Source organism: Melozone crissalis, unplaced genomic scaffold (genome assembly GCF_028551555.1).
Source record: "Melozone crissalis strain CALT ecotype California unplaced genomic scaffold, PUWL_Pcris_2 ptg000042l_1, whole genome shotgun sequence".
In the NCBI taxonomy this organism is placed as follows: domain Eukaryota; kingdom Metazoa; phylum Chordata; class Aves; order Passeriformes; family Passerellidae; genus Melozone; species Melozone crissalis.
Genome location: NW_026535820.1, coordinates 56,803,632 through 56,827,744, shown reverse-complemented (window position 1 = coordinate 56,827,744; position 24,113 = coordinate 56,803,632). Strand labels below are relative to the sequence as shown.

The 24,113-nt window shown below is 37.4% G+C and overlaps 1 protein-coding gene across 2 annotated transcripts; it reads left to right on the top strand.

Moving 5' to 3' along the window:
- The first annotated feature begins 429 nt into the window (after nucleotides 1–429).
- SLC35B3 (solute carrier family 35 member B3) lies at nucleotides 430–24,113 on the top strand. 2 transcript variants are annotated; one of them, XM_054284957.1, is made up of 10 exons: nucleotides 430–470; nucleotides 3,805–4,083; nucleotides 5,350–5,471; nucleotides 7,327–7,481; nucleotides 8,930–9,037; nucleotides 11,090–11,187; nucleotides 13,885–13,977; nucleotides 14,379–14,490; nucleotides 17,376–17,445; nucleotides 18,438–24,113. In XM_054284957.1, the coding sequence occupies exons 2-10, from the start codon at nucleotides 3,883–3,885 to the stop codon at nucleotides 18,586–18,588; spliced, it is 1,110 nt and encodes a 369-aa protein (XP_054140932.1). In that variant the 5' UTR covers nucleotides 430–470; nucleotides 3,805–3,882; the 3' UTR covers nucleotides 18,589–24,113. The 2 variants fall into 2 exon arrangements, with proteins under 2 accessions (XP_054140932.1, XP_054140931.1); XM_054284956.1 differs by lacking the exon at nucleotides 430–470 and adding an exon at nucleotides 554–616.

The following is a 24,113-nucleotide window of genomic DNA, read 5'->3' as shown; positions in this document are numbered from 1 at the left end:
GTCACCCTGCCTTGGCAAGGGGGTTGGACTGGATCGGTCCCTTCCAACCCTGACAATTCTGTGATTCTGTGATCTCCCCCAGAGACACGTGGGGAAGCCCTTCTGCAGCCGTCTCTGGCAGCCGGGAACATGAGAACCGAGAGCCGGGGACCGGTTTTGGGTTTTTTTGTATAAAAGCCGGGAACGCAGAGCGGAGCCCCGGCTCGGCCCCGCCCCTCAGGCGCGGTGGGCGGTCCCTAACGCGGGCGGGCTCGAGGGCGCCGTCCCCGCCCGCCCCAGGCCGGGTAGCGGATCGCCGAGCGGGCGGCGCTGTGTCGATGCGCTCGCTGCTCGCGCCGACCCCTGGCGCCGGGCGGCCGCCACTTCCGGCGGCGCGGGCCCGCGGAGGCGGCGATCCCGGCGGGCGGGCGGGACGCGCTGGCGGGGGCGGCCGGCCGGAGCCGCCGTGCCCCTCCTCGCCCGCCGGACAGGTACGGGGCGGGGCCGCTCCCCGCTCCTTCCTTCCCTCCCTCCCTCCCTCCCTCCCTCCTCCCTCAGGCACGGGGGGCGAGCGGGAAGGAGGCGGGGTCGCTTCCTGCGAAGCGTCGCCCGGCATCGGGGGGCCATGGGCGCGGTGGTGAGGGGCGCCGGGGGCGGGATGTGGAGCGCGGGGAGCTGGCACTGAGTGCCGTGAGGGTTCGGGTTCCCTTTCCCGGGGCAAGGGCGGGGAATGGCGGCCCGTGGCGCTGGAGAGGCTGTGCCAGCCCTGCCGGGACAGCTGCCAGGCGCTCGGGAAGGGCACACCTGGCGCAGGAGAGCGGGCAGGAGGGAAGGAAGGCTCAGGACTCCTGCTGGACCCTGTTCCCTTCCTTGTTTGCCTCCGGAGCAGGACGCGGTAGCGCCAAGCGAAGTGTCTGCTCAGGCTTCCCGCAGATGGAATTTGGTTTCCCTGTCACCTGGGGCATTCCTGCTGCCGTGCCAGCTGCGGTCCTGCCACCAGGCATTCCTGGCACTGTCTCCGGAGGGTCATGGCCAAAGCCAACGTGGAGCTCGCCTTGTGTGTCTCAGGCGAGCAGTTCTTCTGAACAGACTAAGACGCTGGTTTCTGCCAAGATGATGGGTTTACCAGATGTTCTTCAGTGTAAAAAACCTTGGCCAACCAAGGCTTGAGCTCCTTCATGATGTTTTTTCCATGCTAAGTACAAGTTGTTAACTTTCTGGAGGCAGAAGAAATTTTGCTTTTCTACTCGTTCATTCGTTTCTCCTTCATGTAATAATCACTATTTTCCGTGCTAGGTTAAAGTACTGATCTGCAAGGGACTTTTTTTTTGAAGGGGAAGAAGCAGGAAGTCTTTGATCTAAAGAATCTGTTGTTTACACTTTTACGAAAGGGAGGAGAAAGAAGAGAGGGAAATGGGTATTTTACACAAATCGGGACAGCTCTTTACTCTTCATAAAACAGATTTTTGCTGAATGTTCAAGATATGAATTAGGTGCTTGAGGAATTTTGATGAGAGGAGTAGGAATAAGTTTTCATGCTTAGAAAAATAGCAGTTTGAGAAGTCAGTGTGAATTTCAGAAGAATTCTGTCGCTGTTGCTAGTGAAATTACTTGGTGGCGACTTTCAAATGCATACACACATTTACAGGTTCTTCAGCTGTTAAATAATTTTCTTTGAAGGATGTAGAGAAAAACAATTACCGTGTGTCATAGTTTTATGGATGGTTGTGGGTGTGTCTGGAGTGATCAGTTTCCACTTTCCACAGTTTACCACTTTCATGACAGACTCAGTAATCTGCAAAAAATTAAGTGGAGAGACTGTAAAATCTGGCGGTGTTCCTGAGGAAATATTTTTAATAGAAATAGTTGAAAATCCAAGGTTATGTTAATTGCGTGGTTTAATGCTGGGAGGCAGCTCAGCATTACACAGCCACTTGCTCACTTTCCTCACTACCCCCAGAGGGATGGGGTGAGAGCAAAGGAAGAGTAGAAAAAAATTATGGGTTGCAATAAATATTTTTTAAGAAGGGGAGAAAAATATGGGAAAAGAGAAGCAAAGCAAAGCTGGTGATGTAAAGATGATCACTCCCCCCACCGGTAGATCAATGTCCAGCCAGTTCCTGAGTAAAAGCTGGCTAACCCCAGCTTTTGGATAGTCTGGAAAGTGTAAATTTGTTCATGATCACTTCATACCCACTTGTTCTCATTCTTCTGTCCTTAAAACTGTTTTTTCTCCTTAGTGGTACTCCATACTTGTATTGAAAGCAGATCTATTTCATTTTCATTGGGGTTTTGTTAGGCTAGACCAGTTATGCTTTCATCTTTTTTCAGTTCCTAAGATGGGCAGCCTGCTCGTCCATCCTGATAACCCTTGTTTGCCATTGTTCTTTCAATCTTTCTCTGAGGGTGATCAGAACTCTGTTATATTGTATGTGAAGGCTCACTCATGCCTCATTATCTGACATTAGTTCTTTTCTGGTATTACTAAAATTAGTCTAAAACTTTTTTTCTTTTGTTTTATGGTCACTTTGTGTTCGGATTAGCTAAAAATCTACAGGGGTAAACTTTCTATCTCTCACTTTGGATCTTGAATATAAGCACAAATAATTATTATGGTCCCTAAACATCTGTTATACTCCCCAAGATGTTCTTTCAGAACTCTAGTAGGAGTCTTGTTCCAATCTGATAGTAGCTCATATGAAAAAGAAAACATAAGCACCTTGCAAGCTTCATACTAATACTTAATTTCTCAGCTAACCTTAAAATTTCTAGTATTGTATCATATATTCTATTTACCAGTGTTTTTGCAGACTACAGTTATTGCATGATCTAGTGTTAATGTACTGGGACATTTTAAATTTTAAAACAATGGGGAAAGCATTTTTTTTATGTATGTGTGATGAGGAGAATTATTCTTGAGCTGGGAAAAACAAATTACTAAACTGTTGGGACAAGCACAGTGTAATTACTGACTGCTCACTGAACTTGATGCTGACCTACACTTAAAAATCTTGGGGCAATTGGCTGACCAGTGTGTTTCATCTTTAAAAAACCCATCAAATATTTACTGTCTGCTGAGCTGGAGAACAGAATTATTTGCATCTCAATCTACTAAGCTGCTACATTCCTTCTGTAGGCTTCAGTCATCTGGTTTTGTTTTCTGGTACATGTGGAAATAGCTGCATGTGATAAATATTAAAGAGATTGCCATATCATAGACCTCATCAGATAAACAGTCTGATTTTTGAGACTGGCATCTCAATCTGCTTGTTTCAATCTCCGTGTACTTTTCTGAAAAACTGTGCAAGAAATAGTGAATAAATGTGAGGATGAGGAGGTAACTTCTTTGGTTTCCATGCTTGTAGCTGGTCCTAGGCTCAAATCTGCAATTTTTAGCAAGGCTTCCCATGTTGTGAGCTAGTCTGGTGTGTTTTGCTGAGGAGATGAAGGAAGGTAGGCAGAACCACAGTGCTTCAATACCAGTTCTTTCACTGCTGGTCATGGAGATCACTTCTGTCCCAAGCAGTCAGTCCGTGAGTACATGAGAGGACCAGTTAGAGATGTTGGGAAACTGAAGCTGCTTTTCTGTTGCTGATGTTTTGGGGTTGATTGGTTGGTTTGTTTGCTATGTCGAGTGTAGGAATGAAGCAAAACTGCTTTCATAAAGTGTTGTTTGCCTCAGAAAAGATAAGTAAAATTCATGAGTAAAAACAATTCAACAAAACTCTGAAACCTTTGTATTTCCCCTGTAAATGTCACATTCATTTACTGTTGTTGTGGAAGGGTTGTATGTTGTGTCCCATCTGACTTTAGCATTTCTTTCAGCTTTCAGACAGAAAACACACAGAAGGAGAAAAGCAGGCAGAAGACAACAATCGCTCCGAATGCAGCGAGCCAGGAACCATGGATCTGAAATTCCCTTCATCAAGAAAATACATTTCCATCAGTGTACCCTCCAAATCTCAAGCTATGTCTCCCCATATCAAATCAGTAGATGATGTTGTAGTTCTTGGCATGAATCTCAGCAAATTTAGCAAACCTACTCAATTTTTTATCTGTGTTTCTGGAGTTTTTATGTTTTATCTAATCTATGGATATTTACAGGTAAATATTATGAGCTTGTGACTTAGGCCAATTCCTCCTACCCTTGTCTTTTTCAATAGCATAATAATATAGTATGTATTTTAATATGCGTAGATATTTTAAATTGGATATTTATTACAAAGTCAGTCTTACAGTATTCAAGAGCAGAAAGTAATATATAATCTAAGTTGCCATTATGGTTCATGTGCCTGTAAAGTTTAAATCACTTGGACTTTCATAACTTGATCTTTTACTTCTGTGTGCAAGATACATCAAAGTCTTCATTGATGCTGGAACCTTTAGATCTCCCTAAGTTCCATGAGTACTGTACAGTTAGAGTCATTTTTCTCTCTGCTCTCAGGATAGAGCTGAAACATGTACTGTAGTAATTTTTTAAGCAGAAGGATAATGTTTATGCCATTTTAGTTAAACATTCACCATTCTACTAATCTTTTCTCTCTTATCTTGAGCAGCTGCATTTCTGTTCCCTTTTTAAAATTATTTTTAAATTCATTGAGTATTCTGAATAAAGCAGTGATTAAAAAACTTGATCATTAAAAATCATATTTCTAATGCAGTTTTCAAAAGCAGCTGAGAAGTTTGTGAACATAAAGTTACTTCAAAAGACTTAGGAAAATATGATCAGTAATTAAAAGCAGAATCTCAAAAAGGCAGATATTAGGCAGCCTTTTGTTTCTATAACTGATACACCTACATAAGTCTTTATGACGTGTACGTATTTTTCCAGAACAAATTGCTCTGCTTTGAAATATTCCTACAGCCTACAAATTTTTATGAACTCACATGTGCTGTTTAATGTTGGCACTCACAGTATTGGGTGTGCATTTCTAAGAGCTGAAAATTATCAGTAAGCATGTTTGTTAGAGAAAATTTGTATTAAATTTATCTAGAGATATTTATAAAATCTGAATAAAAATGGCCTGCTGAAGTAAATGAACAGAAGAGCAGCAAAAAGGGAGACAGGAAGCTGTCTGTAATATGAGAGAATTAGTAATGCATCAAATGTATTCCCCTAATGAATTGATCCATTAATTTTATTGTATTTACAACAACAGTAAATTTTCTCCTTTCATTTTGGAGAACCTAAATGGTCTTTTCTTTCTCAATACTTTCACAAGTTACATGTGGCAGATAAATCTAGTTAATAACCAGCAACTGCAAGGCTAGATTTGCATGCACATCAAGGGAAAAGGTCTGTTAATTCTTCTTTATCCATTTAATATTTTGGTGTATGTACATGACTGTGGTGGGTTTTTGTTTTTATAGGAATTGATATTTTCAGTGGAAGGTTTTAAACCTTTTGGTTGGTACCTCACTTTAGTGCAATTTGGATTTTATTCCATTTTTGGACTAATAGAATTGCAGTTGATTCAGGACAAAAGAAGAAGGTATGTGTTTTTCCAAGCATTTTACACTGTCCGTGAAATTAGAAGTATTTGATACTTAGCATAAATTTAACTTCTGTTGTTTGAATGTGAGTACTGTGAGGCATTGCTAGCAGTTCTGTAGATAAAAGGAAGTGAATTTGCTGGGTGATGTTAGAGAATATTTTAGAAGCACCCTCTTGGATTTCAGGCCTGTAAGTAGTTCTGTTGACTCTGCTGTCACTGTCCCACTTGCAGAACATATTGTGTCCTTAATGTGGCTGATAGAGACTGAGTCACGTATGTGTTGCTTGGGATTATCACATCTAGAATAAAGCCAATGCACTTCACAGCACTTGAAGCCATCTGTCAGTGAATATGTTTTCCGCAAATATTGGCACCTCCTCACCAAGAGATTCCTCTTACATGCTGTGCATCTTGGAGAATGTCAGAGGTCTGCTCTCTGCTTACTGTGTAGTTGAGTGGGTTTGCTTCAAAGGATGTGCTGAAGTGTCGTGGTTTTCATTTAAGACAGCACTCATACCGCTCTGCCACCAAATTGTTCTGTGTTTTCACTGCAGTGGACCAAGGAAATTTTTGATTTCTGAATCCCACTGGAAATGGGATCTTTTCTGACTCAGTGTAGCCATTCTGCAGCCTCCTACCCAGCTATAGTCTCTGCAAAGTGTTTATTGAGGCACTCTGGAAACTTGAATACAGGCTGTCATGGTGTACATGAATTTTAAAGTTGCCTCATATTGTAGTTGAACATAACTAGTTTTCCTTACCTGCAGTCAGCCTTGGATGATTTTGCATATACTGGTTTTAGATTATAAAATTCTTTTTTAGCAAAACAACATAACTTTAATAAATTATTCCTTTTACTTTAAACACTGACAGCTTGTATTTCAAGTTACCTGACTTCTTGAGATGCATCAGATAATATTGCACAGTTACCTTTTGGATTACTTGTATTAATGGGGTTTTATTACCAGTCGGAAATGCTTACAGAGCATTTCTCTTCAAGTAAGTCGTGTTGGAAATGTAGATCTGAAATAGATTTTACATTTTATTTTCTATAACCCAGGCATCTTCTTGTAGGCATGCAGAAATCTATATTTTTTAAATTTTTAATTTTTCTTGCATGCCTTAGAGTATATGTACATCACATAATGAGTTACAGATAAGACAGGATTGCAGCATGACAGCTCCTTATGTTCTTAGCGTGGTTCTGAGTATGCATGAAAAATAGCTGAACATATGCACAGCAGTAACTGTAAAAACATCACCAAGTGAGCACAAAAGTAACTGTTGGATCATCTGTTGTCAGGTGGTAATTTCATCAGATTGTGAACAAAATATTGAAAATGTTCAACAAGCCCCTCTGTTCATGGTGTCTGAATCACTGCTCTCTTAGTTTCATTGAGTTTTGTTAAAAATGGTACTTTTTTCAACTTTCTTCATTTTAAAATTGTCCCGGTTCACATGAAAACTTCACCAAAGAAGTTGTCACAGTGACCTGTGAGAGAACAAAGATCCAGGTTATTTCAGTATACCAATTTTCCACATTTCCTTTGAAACCTTTGTCTTGATTCTTGTGTAAATAACATACCTTCTCAGAAGCAGGTTAAAGAATTACTTCTTGAATACTTCATGAGCCATGAAGTTTTTATTGTCTTGTATTCGCTTTTTATTTGCAGTAATTGAAAGAAATTAAATATGAAATCAGAGATTTTTGTGCATTTTTAAGTTTCTATTAAATTCAGTGAGGAAAATGTTGAGGTTGTATTACAAAAGTATTTCTTTAACTGAATTTTCCAAGTTAAATCTTCTCTAGATGAGTCTGTAATGCCAAGATTTGTATGTTTATGTTTTGTAGAATTCCTGGCAAAACCTACATGATAATAGCATTTTTGACAGTGGGAACTATGGGTTTGTCAAATACCTCTTTAGGATATCTGAATTACCCTACTCAAGTCATCTTCAAGTGCTGTAAACTGATTCCAGTTATGATAGGTGGGGTTTTTATACAAGGTAAGTGTTATCTTGGTATTAGATGATTTTTCAAAAAATTCTTTCTTTGGGATTCAGTCATAGGTGGAATCCTGTACTTTTAAAAATTCTGCTGGTAGAATTTTTCTTATAGGAGGAAAAATGAGAATTTCTGAAGCGTCTTCTGGGAAATGTACAAATGTATTTAGATCAACAGAAAATATGGGGAAAAACATTCTACTGGTCACTTGCAAAACTTGATTTTTACACAAGCTTTCTTAATTTTTAAGAAGTATAAGTTTGTTTTCTAATCTAAATCATTACATAAATGAAACAATTTCAATATTGAAATGGAAAAAAGAATCCAACCATGAGTTGTGAAGAAAATCTCTACTCTTGTTTGAAAAGATTAATTCCTGAATTTTGATTAAATGTTTAATCAGAAATACCCCTGATTTTGCATGTCTTTGGCTAGTCCTAAAGTCACAGTGCATATTCCAATAAGAGAAAGTGGAATATGGAGAAAAACAGAAAAAGTTTGTAGTTATGTGAATAAATATACTTCAGTGTTTCTGGATTTAGGAGGGTTAAGCATATTATAAAGTTTGTGTTCAATACACAAACGTTTAGTCAGTAACACTCCACATGGACAAGTATAATGGAACAAAATCTAGAATGCTGTATTTCTGTTTCTGTAGGTAATTCTGGCCTTCTGGTTGAAAAACAACTGAATTTTCAAAGGAGTTTTCAACTTTACATATGTACATGCCTACCTAGTATTTACCTTTTATTTGGAGTAATTTTATCATTTTAATGCAAAGTGTCTGGTATTTCCCTAAAGCTTTATGAAACTTTTTATTGTGTTGTAGTAGTGTTGTAGTCTCAGAAGCTATTTCTTTGTAATATTATTGTTACAAAAATTCAGTTCAACAAACTTCCCTTGGAAGCTTATATTCAAAGTTCAGCTTCTGAGCAAAGAATACATTATTTTAAACAAGATATACTAACTCCTGCTTTTTCATGCCCTTACTTTCTTTTTCCATTCCCCTCCACAACCTGTTTCTCCCAAACTATAAGACAATGTAGAGTTCTCAGAGTACCAAAGTTGTCTGTCAGTGTTTGGAATTGACTTGTTTCTGATCAGTAAAGGCAGCTGAAATGTCTTGTGTGAGGGAAAAGTATTAAGAAACATCTAAGCTGTCCTGAAGTTGCTAGGGGAATGCTTTGTCAGGGAGGATGTGCTTTGTGTCAGTGCTGTAACTGTGAAATCAAACCAAAGCTGATCACAAGAATCAGGTATTTCCCCTGTGGTAGGAATTTCTGTTGTAGAAGAAACTAAGTCTGGTTGTGAAAGACCCGAGCATTGAGTCTCCTATTTAAATAGAAGAATGACACTGGAACAATGTTTCCTTAGTCTTCTAGTCTGTTAAACAGGATAAACATGAAATTCTGAGTGCTAACAGTGTATTCTTGCTGTTTGTATTTTGTAGGAAAACGTTACAATATTGTAGATGTGTCTGCTGCCTTGTGTATGAGCCTTGGATTAATATGGTTTACTTTAGCTGACAGCACAGTTGCACCAAACTTCAACTTGACAGGTAAAAACACGATTTAGAGTTTAAAAAAATGCTTGGTTTTTCCTACAATAAGCATTCCATTGAAGTTCTGAGTTCTTGCTGGAGTGCCTTCAGGTATCCTACTGAAAATGCAGTTTCATTGTAGCTTTGCTCTAGCAGAACTCTGTCTGTGGCAGAAGAAGTTTAAATTCCTAGGTTCCTAAAATTTCCAGGAACTACACCCTCTTGGTTGAAATTCTCATATATTCTCAAGAAAGACTTACCCCAGTACATATATATTAAAATAAATATGATAAAATTTGGTTGGAACATTTTAAAACTTAAAAAGATAAGTTGTCTTTTCTAGTTAAATTTTTAAGTATTTTTCCATTTCAGAACCGTTTGCTTTATATTAACGGATGATCGCTGTCAGATTTGCTGTAGTTTTTAGGTGGAATTCTCACATTTTAACCTTTTAATACTATCTAAGTCAGAAGCAAAGCAAGGATTTTAAACTGCTTGGAATGAAAAACTTAATTGAATTTCTTTGTTAAATGACAAAGGGTAACTGAATTCCTGAGTTCATTCCAGTGATTTGTATGGAACTGTGTTTATGCCGATTTCTTTCAGAACTAATTTCAGTCCAATTTTTCCAATTGTTTTTACTCATGCTTTACACATCCAATAAAACACTCTTGGTCTTATCCATGACTTTGCTGCTGCTGCTTCTGCTCAGCACTGCCACAATGACTGGAGCAATTCTCCTCACACTCCAAAATGTGTAATGGGCATAAGATTAACATTTTTCTTGTTCCCCACATTTCTCTCCATGTGCACTGGTGCTTCAGGTTCCAGGTAACCTTTCAATCTCAGTCTAGTGCTAATCCATGCATTTGTCCAGTGGTGTGCCTGGGCTATTAAGCCTGGCCAGAACATGAATCATGATGAAGAATGGCCATGGAGGGACATTCATCCCTCACTTTACAGAGTGGAATTGCTGAACTGGAGCCGTTATTATATCTTTGGACTAGAGCTGAATCTGTGCAGAAGAGATACCTATAATTTTAGCATTACCAATATTATTCATGTTATCGTGTCTTTTCCATTGAGTTATACCTTGTCCAGTGCCTGATAATCTTGAATGATGAAGAGACCTGGAAAGTCTGGCCTTGGAAAGGAAATGGTTCCCAAACTAAAAACATTGATTTAAAGTTCTTTTCAAGAAAATACCACCTTAAACTTCATGGGCCTTAAAAATGTGAAAATCTTCCACCTCTGACTGTAAGAACATAGGATTAAAAAAATAAAACACTGCTTGTTTCCAGTCTTCTAGTTTCTTCCTTGACATGATCTTTTAAGGAACCAAGACTAGAGCGAGTTTTGATTTGCATTTTGATGATTAGTATCTTCTGTAATGTTGTATACTTAGGAAAAGTGATATTTCAACCTGTGTTCATCATTAAATACAACAGTCATGAAAGTTTGTAGGTTGGGAAATGAGCTGTGACTGACATGACTAGAGTTATTGGGTTTTTTGTTATTGGAAAGCTCATTGCAGTAGTGACTATATAGTGACTTCCTTGTCAGCATAAATGGTAACCTAAAACCATGGAGTTTGTACCTGAACAGTAGTTTTTCTTTTACATTAATGTCTCAGTAATTAAAGATCTCTACTTTTCAATCCTCTTGCATTTGTTTTACCATCACATCTAACATTTCTATTTGCCTTTGTCAGGAAAAAAAAAAGTGGGATTAACTACTGAAAAAGAGTATTTTCATTTTCTCTGGTTATATGTCTTCATTAACTGACTGCAGATGATACTCTGTCACTCTTGTTACTACAAAAGCTACAGCTGGCTTCTTTATAGCAATGTCCAGATGTTCCCATCGAGCTTAGAGACACACAGTGCTCAGGGGTTAATTGGTGGAGGGAGAGTGGAGGTGGGAACTTCCTTGTGCTGGTGTCATGAAATATTTTTGCTGACTTCTGTAGGGGAGGGCTGGTTATTATTGCTCTATCCCTTGGACTTTTTGCCACCATTCTGCAATGAATATTCTGAAGAGTGTTTTTTGTTTGTTTGTTTGTTTTATTAGGTGTGATCCTAATATCCCTTGCCCTCTGCGCAGATGCAATTATAGGAAATGTACAAGAAAAAGCTATGAAGTTGCACAATGGTTCAAATTCAGAAATGGTAAATACCACATTTGCAGTTTTAAAAGAACATGTTTTATCATGGGCAAGGCATCCATTGACAAAGCATGGGACTTAATGTGCTTTTCTCTTGCTTCTGGAGGGAAAAGCTCTTGGCGTACTGTTCTTGGGGTTTTCTGTTTGTCTCAGGAGTTCTGCTGATTTTTCTGTTTCATTTTCAATCTTTCAAGGGTGCTGCTTTCTGAGTGCAACTTCAAATACAAACACAATATAGCTACAGAAACACTCATTTCTATCAACAATTCCTTTGTCTACCCTGCAGGCCTGAGATCAATGTAGTGCTTTTTGTATGATCATGCACTTCATCTCTGAGAAATACACACTGTTCCTCTGGTGTAGCTGGGCATGTGTTACATGGAGCATGTTGCTTTACTTTACTTGCTATACTTTATATTCCAGAGTGTGCTAGCACCTGGGAGGCAGGTTTTTTAAAATCTTTTGAGATCTGTAAAACTCTGGGTGAATATTTTTGTTCCTGATTCAGTGAAATACAATTTTGACAATGTCTTGCTCCATTTTTTTAATATACTTACTTGGAATGCAGATTATCTATTCATATGGTCTGAAGTTATTTTTCTTTTTAGACAAGACTTGTTTGAATTTTGCATATTTCTCTCTGAAGTTGAGTAAATATAAGTAAATCTTTTACTATAAAAGGCATGATATGAATATGCTACAAGTAAAAAGTTACTGAAATTTGTTTTCTATATTTGGCATGTATTTGATATTTAAAAAGAAAAATCTAATTTTTCATGAGACTAACTTCAGAAATGGAGAAAAAGTTAGAAACTATCTTCATTTAAAGCTAGAAGTGATTTAGGATGGCTTGAGAAGTTTGAGCTACAGGTTTCTGGAAAGTGGAAGATTGTATACCTAAAAGTACCACTATATTCCTGTTTTTATTCTTGTACTTTTTCTTAGTGTTCACTGTTGAGGTCTGCTAGGAACAGAGATTTGGCTATGTGACCTGATGCAGCCTTCTTTGGCTGTCATTTCCAAAATCCAAAACCAAAGTGCAATCTGTAGCTTTTTTCTTGCCCACTTTGCATTTGACAGTCATTGCTGCCTTACCTACAAAACTCCTGCTGTCTCCAGGACTTTGCCTTTTATTCTGCATTAGTCTGACAATGTTGGTCTTCATATTGTATACTCATACTGCTTGTAGGGAATGAGTATAATGGTTTAGGATCTAAAGGGTTTTTTTTGTGGTTTGGACATTCTACTTCAGGATTTTGTTCAGTGAATTCAATGCAGAAGTACAAGCAGAATTTTGGAAATCATTTTTTATACTTAAGACTCTAGGTAAAAATTGAACCGGAATTGGAGATCATATTTAATGGACAGTGATCTGGAAATAAAATTGAACAATAAAGGTACATGTCATCCACAGGGTCTCTCTTACTCTGTCAAATTTGGAAATTGCCCTAGATTTAAGCAATTCTGAAAAAAGATGTTTTGTGGCTAAAATAGTAACTGGAGTTCTGGAAGGTTTTACCTGATTTTTGCCTTTTGTGTCATTTTATGGAAGTGACATATATTACACTGCCTAACAAGGAAATAGCAATGTGGTGCTTATTCCTGGCTGTCAAGTCTTTGGGTACTTAGGGAGGCAAGCTGGATGCAGAGGCAAGTGAACAACCAGGGACTGACTTCTCTGTGTATAAACAGTGTAAAGTAAAAGCTCTGAGGATCAGGTCATTGATTTTTAAGTGTTTGAAAGCAGGTCTGCTCTTTAAACATGTATGCATCCGTCTTTATTATAGAGCAGTGATAAGTGGTCTGTCGTCTCATGGAGTTGCTAACAATTTTTAATGGTTTTTTCTCAATAACTGAGATATAACAAGACACTGAGTTTTGAAAGCATAGTAGATCAGCATGTGCTAGCCAGTATTGTGTAGAATAGTTCTGTTGACAAGAAAAGACTACTAAATGTTGCCCAAACAGCTGAATGACTCCTGCTGCATGGGAGGATGGATGGATGGATGGATGGACGGACGGACAGTTCCAGTTTCTACTTCGGGCTTGGTGTGGGAAAGGCTAGATGAAGATTGTTTTGTTGCTCAGTGCACCTATTAATTGAGTAAGGGTGCAGACAAATAAAGAGCTCACCTGTTTCCTGAGTGTTTTGAGCACTCAACTAGGCCAAAACTGGTCATATTTAAAAATCCTGCATGTTATAACCATGCATGTGTGCCATGCATGTGAAATGAAGTGACTCAGATGAAACTTACGTGACACTTGTGATGGTTCTGTGCTACCCTTTGCACATTTAATGTAATGCAGGTGTTTACTGTGCTGGATAAGTAGCAGAAAATGAAATAATTTTAACGTGTTCTTCAGACTATTAAATTGCATAGTTGTGGGAAGTTTTATTTGGGCTGTGAAATCCTGAACCTGAAGGATTTACCACATTTGACACTGACCTCAGGACATTATTAACTGGCTAGCTTTCCAAACTTTTTATGTTGTTGTGGGTAGGAAGAATGTGTCTAACACTTAAAGTTGACTTTTCACTGTACATCAACTATTATATAAATGCTAGTAAAAATATCATCAAACCCTTCAAATTCAGCTCTGAGTTTCTGAGCATATTAATAGGGCCAAGCATCTGAAAGCATTTAATTTTGTCCTTTTGAAAAGTATCACCTAGTAATTATTTTCTCTTACACTATTCTAGGTTTTGTATTCCTATTCAATAGGTTTTGTGTATATTTTATTTGGATTAACATGCACTAGTGGATTAAGCCCTGCAGTAACATTTTGCTCAAAGGTAAGTGTAAAGATTTCCCTTTTCTATGAAGAACCTCATTGGAAAACCTTGCTCTCTATGATTCAGAAATCTTACTTCTCTCTCTAAAGTTCTATTTTCAAAATGTAAACAGGTTAACTTGTATAATTCATACAGTAAGCAAGTTTTTCCAGTCTTTGATGTGTTAGATAGGGTAATGTTTTAAAAAGCAACAAAATCACAGGACCAGACTTATGAGCTTATAATTTCATTATTATTTTTCCATTATTTAACTAAAATTAAATAAGGATTTTTGCATGAATGCATTGTTGAACAGCTTATTATTGCTCAAGCAGTTGATTAAAGCCTGTAGTTTTATGTCATTTTGCAATACCTCAGGGTTTGTTTTACATTTTCCTAACCGGCTTTTTTTATTGTTGCAGCATCCAGTTCAGACTTATGGTTATGCATTCCTTTTCTCCCTGACTGGGTATTTTGGCATATCCTTTGTTCTAGCTTTGATTAAAATCTTTGGTGCCCTTCTCGCTGTAACAGGTATGAACAAATTATATTTTTACTGCCTTTGTATAAAAACAAAGTAATCCTATTCTGTTATTTAGGACAGAGCTTTTGAGAATAGTTCTTACTCTGGCTTTTTTTCTGTTCCTTGTGCTGACTGATTTGTGTAGCATGGATCTTCACATGGTAGAATGTGTTTGAGATCTTCCTGATTCTTTTTGTGCCACAGTTTCAACCATGAAGAGCCTGTTAAGTAAACTTGTGCATATAGTCCGTGCTATGTTTTAGTGCAGAAGCAAACACTGTCCGAAGTGGAGAAGTTGAAATTGAATCACAGAATCATTTGGGTTGGAAGGAACTTCAATGACCATCTAGTTCCAACTCCGCTGCTATGGACAGGGACACTTTCCACTAGACCAGTTTGCTCAAAAGCACCATCCAGCTTGGCCTTGAACCCTTCCGGGGATAAGGCAGACACAGCTTCTCTGGACAATCTGTGTCTCACCACTCTGCCAGTAAAGAGTTTCTTCCTAATATCTGATCTAAAGCAGCCCTCTTTCAGTTTAAAGGCACTCCCCCTTGTCGTGTCACTACATGCCCTTGTGAAGAGTCCCTTTCCAGCTCTCATGTAGGCCCCCTTTAGGTACTGTGAGGTGCTATAGGGTCTTCCCAGAGCCTTCTCTTCTCCAGGCTGAATAATCCCAAGTCTCTCAGCCTGCTTTCATAGGAAAATACATAAAGGAAAAGACATGTGTCAATTAAAATGCAAAAGGAAAGGTAAGGATGTTCCAGAAGGCATAGTAGGCAGTAACATTGTTTCTAAGCATGTGAAACTACAAACATTAGTCCCAAGGGCCTGGTGGGGGGAAGGTGTGGCAAGATGTCATGTAGCTACTTGCCTTTCTTCTTCTCCTAAAAGACACCCTGGTTTCTGTCAGGTGATGCTCTACTTCATTCACAGTAGTGGAAGGGAAAATACATCATTGTTCTCTGACCTGAGGGTTACATGCTCTGATTTCCTATCAGTTATTTCCTATCCAGCATATCTGTTTTGTATTTGCTTTTAACCAAGTTCAGTAGCTCTCTTGACTAGAAATTGACCCAGAGGAGAGGGTTGTTTCATGTATTAAAATACCTCTTAAAAAAAAAGTCTGACTGTACTAAAAAAAAGTTTAAAAATGCTGTAGAATAGTAAGCCTTTCCCCAGTTTTCTTATGCCTGACCTTGACAATTCTACCACTTGAGCCCTTTCTGTCTTGCCTGTAGCAATTTGAAAATGTTTATTGTTCCTTGGAAGAACACCACATTCATTACTGTCCCTCCCAGCTCCCCCATCCACCCTCCCTCTTCTTGAGGGGAGTGGGGTGAAAGAGTTTAATGAAAATTGTATTTCTATTAGCAGAATGAGAAATTATCAGACTTAATTGGGAAAAAGAAGAAAAGGCACTTAATTTAGAAGGAAATGGTTACATAAATATTTTAATTAATAACTGATTTGAAAGAACAGAAATAATTGTAATTAGAAAAACTGAAGTAATTTAACCATTTTTTTAAATTATTCATTTGTAAACTGTTTTCTAATTAAAACTCAATTTTCTTTTTCATTCTTCTTTAATTTTTCATGTAATAGAAAATCATTTTATTTGATGTGCATAAATTTCTTAAAATGTAAAAAGAAAATTATTACTAAAAAGTTGAAGTTGGGGCAGATGTAGCAGTACTGAAGGCTGTTTCTTCTACTATAAAACACTCTTAAGTGAATATTTGTTTGTGGGGTAGAGTTGGGAAGAATGAAACTTGCTTTTCTAGCCAAAGCACTGTGGAAAGGCATCAGTAGTCATTGGTTCCCTTGGCCAGTGTGTTGCAGTAAGACTAATTTGGATGTAGTTTCACAAATGGGACTTTGCAGTATGATATAGTTAAAGGGACTTCATGGTAAGCAAAATATTTTCTGATATTAAAGTAATAATATTCTTTAGGTGCAGACCCTGTGCAAGGGTCTTTCTCAAGTGAGAACCCTGTGCCATTATATAAAATAACACCTTCTCAGCCCCTTAGCTTCCATAGCTAAACTTGTGTGCTTTCTTACTTTGTTTTTAAACATTTTCTACAACTTTCACTCATTTATTGGTTTTGCTTCAGTGAAAAACTACATAGGTTTCCTGGTACACAATTCGCTAGTAATGCTTTATCCTTGTTCATTGCAGGTAGCATTGAAATTGTTCAAAAAATTGTTGGAGCTATAGTTAATTTCAGAGCAACAAAGAGTTTATCTTTATTTTGGAAACAGGATTGTGTTCTCCACTCTTCTTACTACTTGATTCTTTTTAGTGAATGGATCAGGTGTAGAAGAATGTCTCTTAGTGGTTTTGAGGGAAACTTCCTATTGCAGTCACTGAAGTCAGACATTCTTGGTCTCTTAAGCTTCTACGCAAATTTGTAATTCCACTGTTATGGAAATTTTCAGTAACTTCAAAAGAATGATGAGAGGATAATCCCATTCCACTCAAAAATAGAGCCCGAAACACCACGGAGTTGTAATAACATGAGGTGTAAACAGCAAGATATTTGACCTTTGGTCTATGTCCAAGCTTTAACAGATGAGTTTATATCAGTTATTTGCATGTTGCTCTCAGAGACTGTGGATTGATTAGCATGAAGTTATTAAATAGCAGATCTTGTTCTGGAAATTTCCTTGCTGTGAGTAGTGTGACTTGAGATGGCACTACTGACACAGTGTACTTGTTTCCAAAAATCACATGGTTCCAGTGCTGTTTTGCATTGCATTGCAGTCTGTGTTTGCACCAAGGGTGTGATCATCATTTTAGTGAGACAATTATTTTATGACCTGCTAAGCCTTTGTTATGTTCTTTTGTTGTAACTGAATTCTTAAAGAGGTTAATACTTGTTTTCCTCTGTAGTAACAACAGGAAGAAAAGCAATGTCCATTGTGCTTTCTTTTTTGTTCTTTGCAAAGCCATTCACGTTACAGTAAGTACTTACAGTTTTCAGTGGTTTACAAAGTATTTTATAAAAAATTATGTTCATCATGGAAATATAACAACACTTACTAATCATATTCGGGGGTTAATATCTTTTCATATCTTCTGCAAATGTTGGCAATCTATTGTAAATATTGACTGGCTTGTTAATTCTAATCATGCTAGAGAAAAGAGTTTACATTTTTCTAAAGGTCTGGAAGACAGCAAAGAAAATTAATCATAATATCTAGTGCTTATGATACATTATAAATTGTTTGGGTACTTTCTCTGTGTTGGAAAACTTGTGTAAAGGAAGGGATTTTCTCCATTATGGTATTGCTCCTGCTTTTATAAGCTCAAATTTGAATTCTTAGCTAGCCCTTTTAAATAACTGTATTATCTTGATGTATTATAGTGCCAAATGTTGGAGTAAATGCAGCGAAGTTGCTACTTTGATTTTAATTGCTTCAGGTTTGAAAGAACATAAAATTCTATTTTATTTCTATATACAAATTGCTTTAAGAAAAAAGCTTGCATGCAAATCCCAAATGGAATTTACTACAGCTAAAAATATTGAGGCTTAAAAGAATGGAGAGCTGAAAAAAAATGTGCCTATATTGGGAAGAATGAATATAATGTACTGAGTGAGAAAATGTTTTGGACCAGTATAGCTCCCATAATCATAGGAAGGAAAAACATACTGAAACCCCTCAGGATTATTTTATTCATGTAAGAAAGAACAGATACTATTTAGTTATTATTTAATTTATAAATGCATTTCAATAAGCTCTCCAGCCAGGACAGGAATAAAGAAAGGTGGAAGGATATTAATAATAAATATTCAGGGAAATTCTATCTCAGAGCCCACTGATTTTTGGGGGATTTTTACTTAACTCTTCTCTTCTTAATGTGAGGTTTGTTTGATCCACAAATATTGGTATGTAATTGCTAAAGATGAAGTGCTAATGGTAACTTTTTCTCTCTCCTCTGCCTCCCGTTTAGGTACGTGTGGTCAGGCTTACTGGTTGTCCTTGGTATATTTCTTAATGTTTACAGTAAGAATATGGACAAAATCAAACTGCCTTCACTGCTTGGTCTTTGGAAAAAAATTGTGGAAGAAAGAAAATCAAGGACGTTGTCACAAACTGTATAGACAGTGGTTCATGCCTTGTCTAGACTTTGACTTACTATTTCATTATACAGTCTTCAACTGATTCACTTTCCAAAGGGAATGTTATTTAAACCAAAGGAGCTGAAGGCATATTGTCTGCTTGCAGATTGCTATAAGTGCACACTTTCATGAGCCCATTCTTCAGAGCACTTGAATTCATCACAAACGGTGTTGTAGGCCATTGCCAGATGGTTTTATCAGCAATGAAGGACAGCAGCTCCTGGCAAACTGCTGAGAAGCTGCACTCAAGTGAGACACAGTAGAAGACTGGTTTGGGCATTTTAATAATATTGACCGTGTGACTGATCTGAAATTAGTGGTTCTTTGTTAATTGTCTAGGTGGGGTAATTTAAATGTAATACTGTACTAATCACCAACTGGTTGACCAAATCGTGAATTCAAAGGTGGAAGGTTTAGAATACAGTATGTTTTCACTCTTTTATATTTTAAATAAAAATGTTGGGGTTTGTTTAAGTTATTTTTTAGATCATCACAGAACTTGATATTTGTTTTAATAATTGAAATTTTATTGAAATCCTAGTGTTCCTCTTTTTGAGTATTGCTTGCAAGTCACAAAACTGAGATTGAGTTTGTGCAGTCAACACTTATGCTTATGCTAGGAGGAAATGGGCTTTTAAGCTTGAATGGGGTGAGATGGAAACATTGGTGTAAGAAACTGTTATTTGCTTAATCTGTGGTCAAATACATCATTTTTAGTGGCCTGTGACCCTCTCTCTGATAGTGGTATAAAGAGACATGGAAGTTCTTAAATTTATATCATCAAATCAAAATTCTTCAATTTCAGTATTGGGGTAAATAATAACAGCCTCAGCTAATGTGATTGGAATATGTGTTATGTCAGTCCGTGTGGTCTTCTGATGAAGTTAAGAGGATTAGGGTACAGATTACAGTTTTCTTTCTTCAGTGGCAGGAGGAGACAATGTGCTACCAGTCTGTCTTTTTCATCATGAATTTAGGAAGACTAAGTCCCTTTATCTCTCGTTCTTTTATAGTCAACTTGCTTTTGAATCACTTGCCATCTCTTTCATTTTATATATTTAACAAGAGCACTTTAAAAATACTAATCACCTTACAAATCATTATTCTTACATGGTCATGGTTTTTTTGCTATTGTGTCCCTTAGATGCATCTTGGTGTGTGTTCTTTCAACTTAGACACAAATTAATTAGATAATAGAAATACATAGTCAGAAAGAACATACTGAGAATTAAAAAATCTCACAGGATGGCCTTCTGTCAAAAATACTAGTTGATGAAAATATTCGAGATATACAAAATGTTTTTCAGACACTTAAGAATTGCTGTTCAAAGGAGCTTGTAATCAAAGCACAGACACAAAATGTGCCTTAAATTTTTCTTATTTATTTGGTAGCTTGCATCTGCTATGTTAAATATGTTATGGAATAGAGCATGGAGTAACAGCCAGCTGAGCACAAATGGATGAACAAGAGAAGAGCTGTGCTGACATAACTGCACTGTTCCAGTGCTGACACTTCTCTGGGGTGTCAGCAAAGCTTCTCAACACATACAAACCCACTGTTGCCAAATCAGGAGAATTTATTGCATGCAAGAGTTTTGGGTTTTAAATTCCCAGCTGCTGCGTGATTGTGTCCTGGATGAGGTAGAGAGGTGAGAATTTGATGAACAGACACACCTTGAGGGAGACAGATGGCCTGCCATGGCTGTCAATTTTCATGTTGCAGCCCAAGTTTTATGGTAAGGTATAATAAAGCATTCCAATTTCAAATTTGGTGTAAGAGTGCATTTGACCAAGTCAAGGGGATTGATACACTTCTTTGCCTGTAATATTTATCAACTCTTACATTCCCTTGCATTCTTTTCACTAAATGAAGTTGGTCTTTCCAGTGAGGTTAAGATAATTTTACAGTCCTCATTCTGCCAGCCATAAATTCTGCCTGTTGCTAAACTTTATTAACCTTTAGAAAAACAAATTATGTGAAAGCTACAATATATGCAGAAAGTCATAATAAATATAATTCATTTGGCATCTGTTTTATTTAAATAGATGAGAAGTCACTCACAAAGTTTCTGACTAGAATTCAAATGTAGTATGTATGGTTTTGGACAGCTAATATAATCCAGTTTTGTCTCTATTGTCTCTCTTTGAAGAGAATAGTTGAATCACAGTAGTTCACCTTTTTATTTATTTTCTGTTGTACACAGGGCTGAGTTCATGGACTATCGTTAGGGGAAGTTTTGATTTATTTTTTTTTATCATTTTCTTAACTGTAGAAGTGTATGTTTTGTTTTACTGGTGTACTTCAAAATTATTTTTATATACAAATGGATATTGTAGGTTTACTGTTAATAGCATAGATTTAAGAGTTAGCCCTTTATTTTCATAGGTATGAGTCTAGTACTTGCCAATCAACAATATGTGTGTTAAAGAAAATGCACACACAAGTGAGATTAGTTTATAATTTGCCACACATCATGGTCTGTGCAGTTTGATGCCTTCTTTAAGAAAACCTTCATTTCAGTGAATTACTGTTTGTGGGGTTTTTTAATAAGCTTCATAGTGCATGCAAGCTAGAAAACCTTACAAACCTGCAAGTGTTCTTACTACAAAATTTTGGGGTTGAGTCTTCTGTACTGTGTATGTATGTTGGTTTTGTGTTGTCTGTGAAATGTGAATAAGGGCTTGTCCACAAAGTACCTGTAAATTATTTATTTTTTGTGTAAGAGCACTTATATCGGGGTATTGGTTAACCCTTCCCAGTGTTGAAGGCTGGTCATAGTAACTGTTGCATTTTATACTTATTGTTTCCTGGGCTCTGCAGTAGGCATGGTGAAACTATAGGAAAAAGCCAGTCAATTATCTCACCAGAAAATTTGTAATCTAAATATAATGTGAATTAGTTGCTTTTTATTCTTGTGCTACACAACTTTTTCCTCTCTATAAAAAAAAATCTATGATGTAGGAATTAGTTATAACAACATTGAAATTCTGAGTAAAATTTAAGTCTGACCAGCATCTTCTCTGATGTCAGGAATCTACTTCTATGATACCTGCTTCTGCCTCCTTTGGATAGGTGAGGGAGCTCTGTTTTTCTAAATCAACATGCATTTGCAGTTGCTTTCATATTACATTTTTGCATTTTTCTGGCACACTTCAGTAAAGAGGCAATTGACTGAGCAGTGGATTTCTTCAGTGTTTCAGTACTTCAGTATCAGCAGAGCTGCTGATTACACAGGTACCTGTGTGGGAATACAAGTGTGGAAGAACTAATGCCCTGCCCTCCAAACCTACAGTGCTTCCTGATCTTGCATTAAATTGTTTGTCTTCATCTTGTTTTACCTCTCCTGTGCTTTGAACTTACCAAACTTTTTAAGCTAAAGCCTGGGCTTTATATCATTCCTACTTGACTTTCTTACTTGTATTTCTTGCTTTTGCATGTGAAATCCTTTTTTAACATGTTATGTTTATGCACTGTGGATTGTTTCAGGTTTGTATTCCTGTATTTAAGGGCTTACATCACACTGTTGTAGGTTGGTCACATTCCAGATTTTCTGTTTGATATCATTTATCATTTACCATCTGGGTGATTACTTTAAATTCTTTATTCTCCATGAAAAAATCTTTCATACTTCTCATTATTTTTGGAAAGGTCTTGATGAGTGCACATATGAGTTAACTCCTTGACCTCATTCCATCTTCCAAGAAAATCTCTCTTCTCCTTTGCCTGCCTGTGAGAACTAGAGGAAGAGGAAATAAAGTATTTCAAGTGCTCTTTTTTTCCCTTTAATAAGTGCCTTCCTCACTAACCTGGTATGTCTTAATTGTTTCTTTTATTTCTGCCTCCCATGCTCCCAGGCACAAACAAGCCCCTCTCTCATGTTTGACTGCTGCTTGTTCAATCATGGAAACTTTCTGAGTTGTTTACTGTTCTGAAAAGAGGTATAAAATTGCATGTATACTCTGGAGGGCAGGAAATAATAAGTAAACTTCACAAGTTAAGGAAGTAATTAAATGGATTAATACTTTTTTTCTGGAGGGATTTTTTATATGGTTTAGTTAATAGCTCAGAATTTTTTAGTGGAAGGGGTTTTCTTTTACATTTTACCTGTTTAAAAGTCTTTATATTAATTTTAATATTTAATATAAAACTCCTGATGTTTCAGCTTTTAGAGATTAATTTCAGTCTTGCCTATGAGGCAGGAAAGCCCTATCACCATTTCAGAGATGTAGCATAAATGGTATCTTGCCCAAAGTTGCCTTGGTAAGTCTGATGAGCAAGGAATAGATGTTTATACCCTAAGTCCAGTGTGCCCCAAGTCCAGCAGAGCCCATCTGTACTTTAAATGAAATGGTACCAAAGTAAGGTCAGTTTTCTTTTACCCCCAGCACTAGAGATGTTAAATTGTTTCTTTTCCTTGTTCTGTATAAGTACAATTTCAAGGGAAAATAAGGCAGCCATAAAATAGCTTTTTCTGCATTTTATTTGAAGTTTTTTGCATTGTCATTTTTTGTTGATTTGTTGTTTTCTGTGAGCACCTCTGTGGAAGCAAGCTGGACACAGTAGTAGATTTATGAGAAGCATAATATCCTTCACTTTAAGGTGACTGGTTCACTTTGCTACTAGTCAAAAGCTGCTGCCATGGGAAAACTATGAGGAATTGTCATCACATGAGGAATTAAGCATAATGATGCATTGTGGGGTCTGTATCACTTTGCCATTCTCTTGTAGAGAAGCAAAGACTATTGCAATAAAGAATATTCATGCACAAGTAGTCAGCTTAGAATGCAATGCTGACTTAACACTTCTCTACACCTGGATTGTGTTGTTATGCTAGTTTTTTGAGATGTGTTAGTAATGTATTGCTTGTCTCTACTTTTTAGATGTTTTCTTTGTTAGATTTCTCAGTTTTATGCTTCCTTTTTTTTTTTTTTTTTTAATTGCTTAGGTTTTAAGTGTGGAGTTTTACATTGTAATTTTGATTACATCTGTAGTGCTGTGACCAGTTCTGGGCTCACCAGCTCGAGAGGCAAATGGGGCTACAGGAGAGAGTCCAGCAAAGTGACGAGAAGATGATGGACTCAGCCATCTCACGTGTGAGGAAAGGCTGAGAGACCTGGGATTTTTCGTCGTGGAGAAGAGAAGGCTGGGGGGAATTCCATCAATGTGTACAAACACTGAAGGGAGGACACAAAGATGGGGGAACCAGGAATGACAGCCCTGAGGCAGTGGGCACACACTGAAACACAGGGAGTTCCCTCTGAATAGAGGAAATACTTTCTTACTGTGAAGGTGATTGAGCACTGGCATGGATTGCCCAGAGAAGTTGAGAAGTCTCCATCATTGGATATATTCAAAAATTGGGTGTGGTCTTGGGCAGCTGGCTGTGGATGGCTTTGCTTTGAGCAGGGGCAAAGGCACCTTCCAACCTCAGTCACTCTGATCTTTAACCTTGCTGTCTTTGTCTATCTTCTACTTTTTCTCATGTTTACAAATTGTTAATAAATAT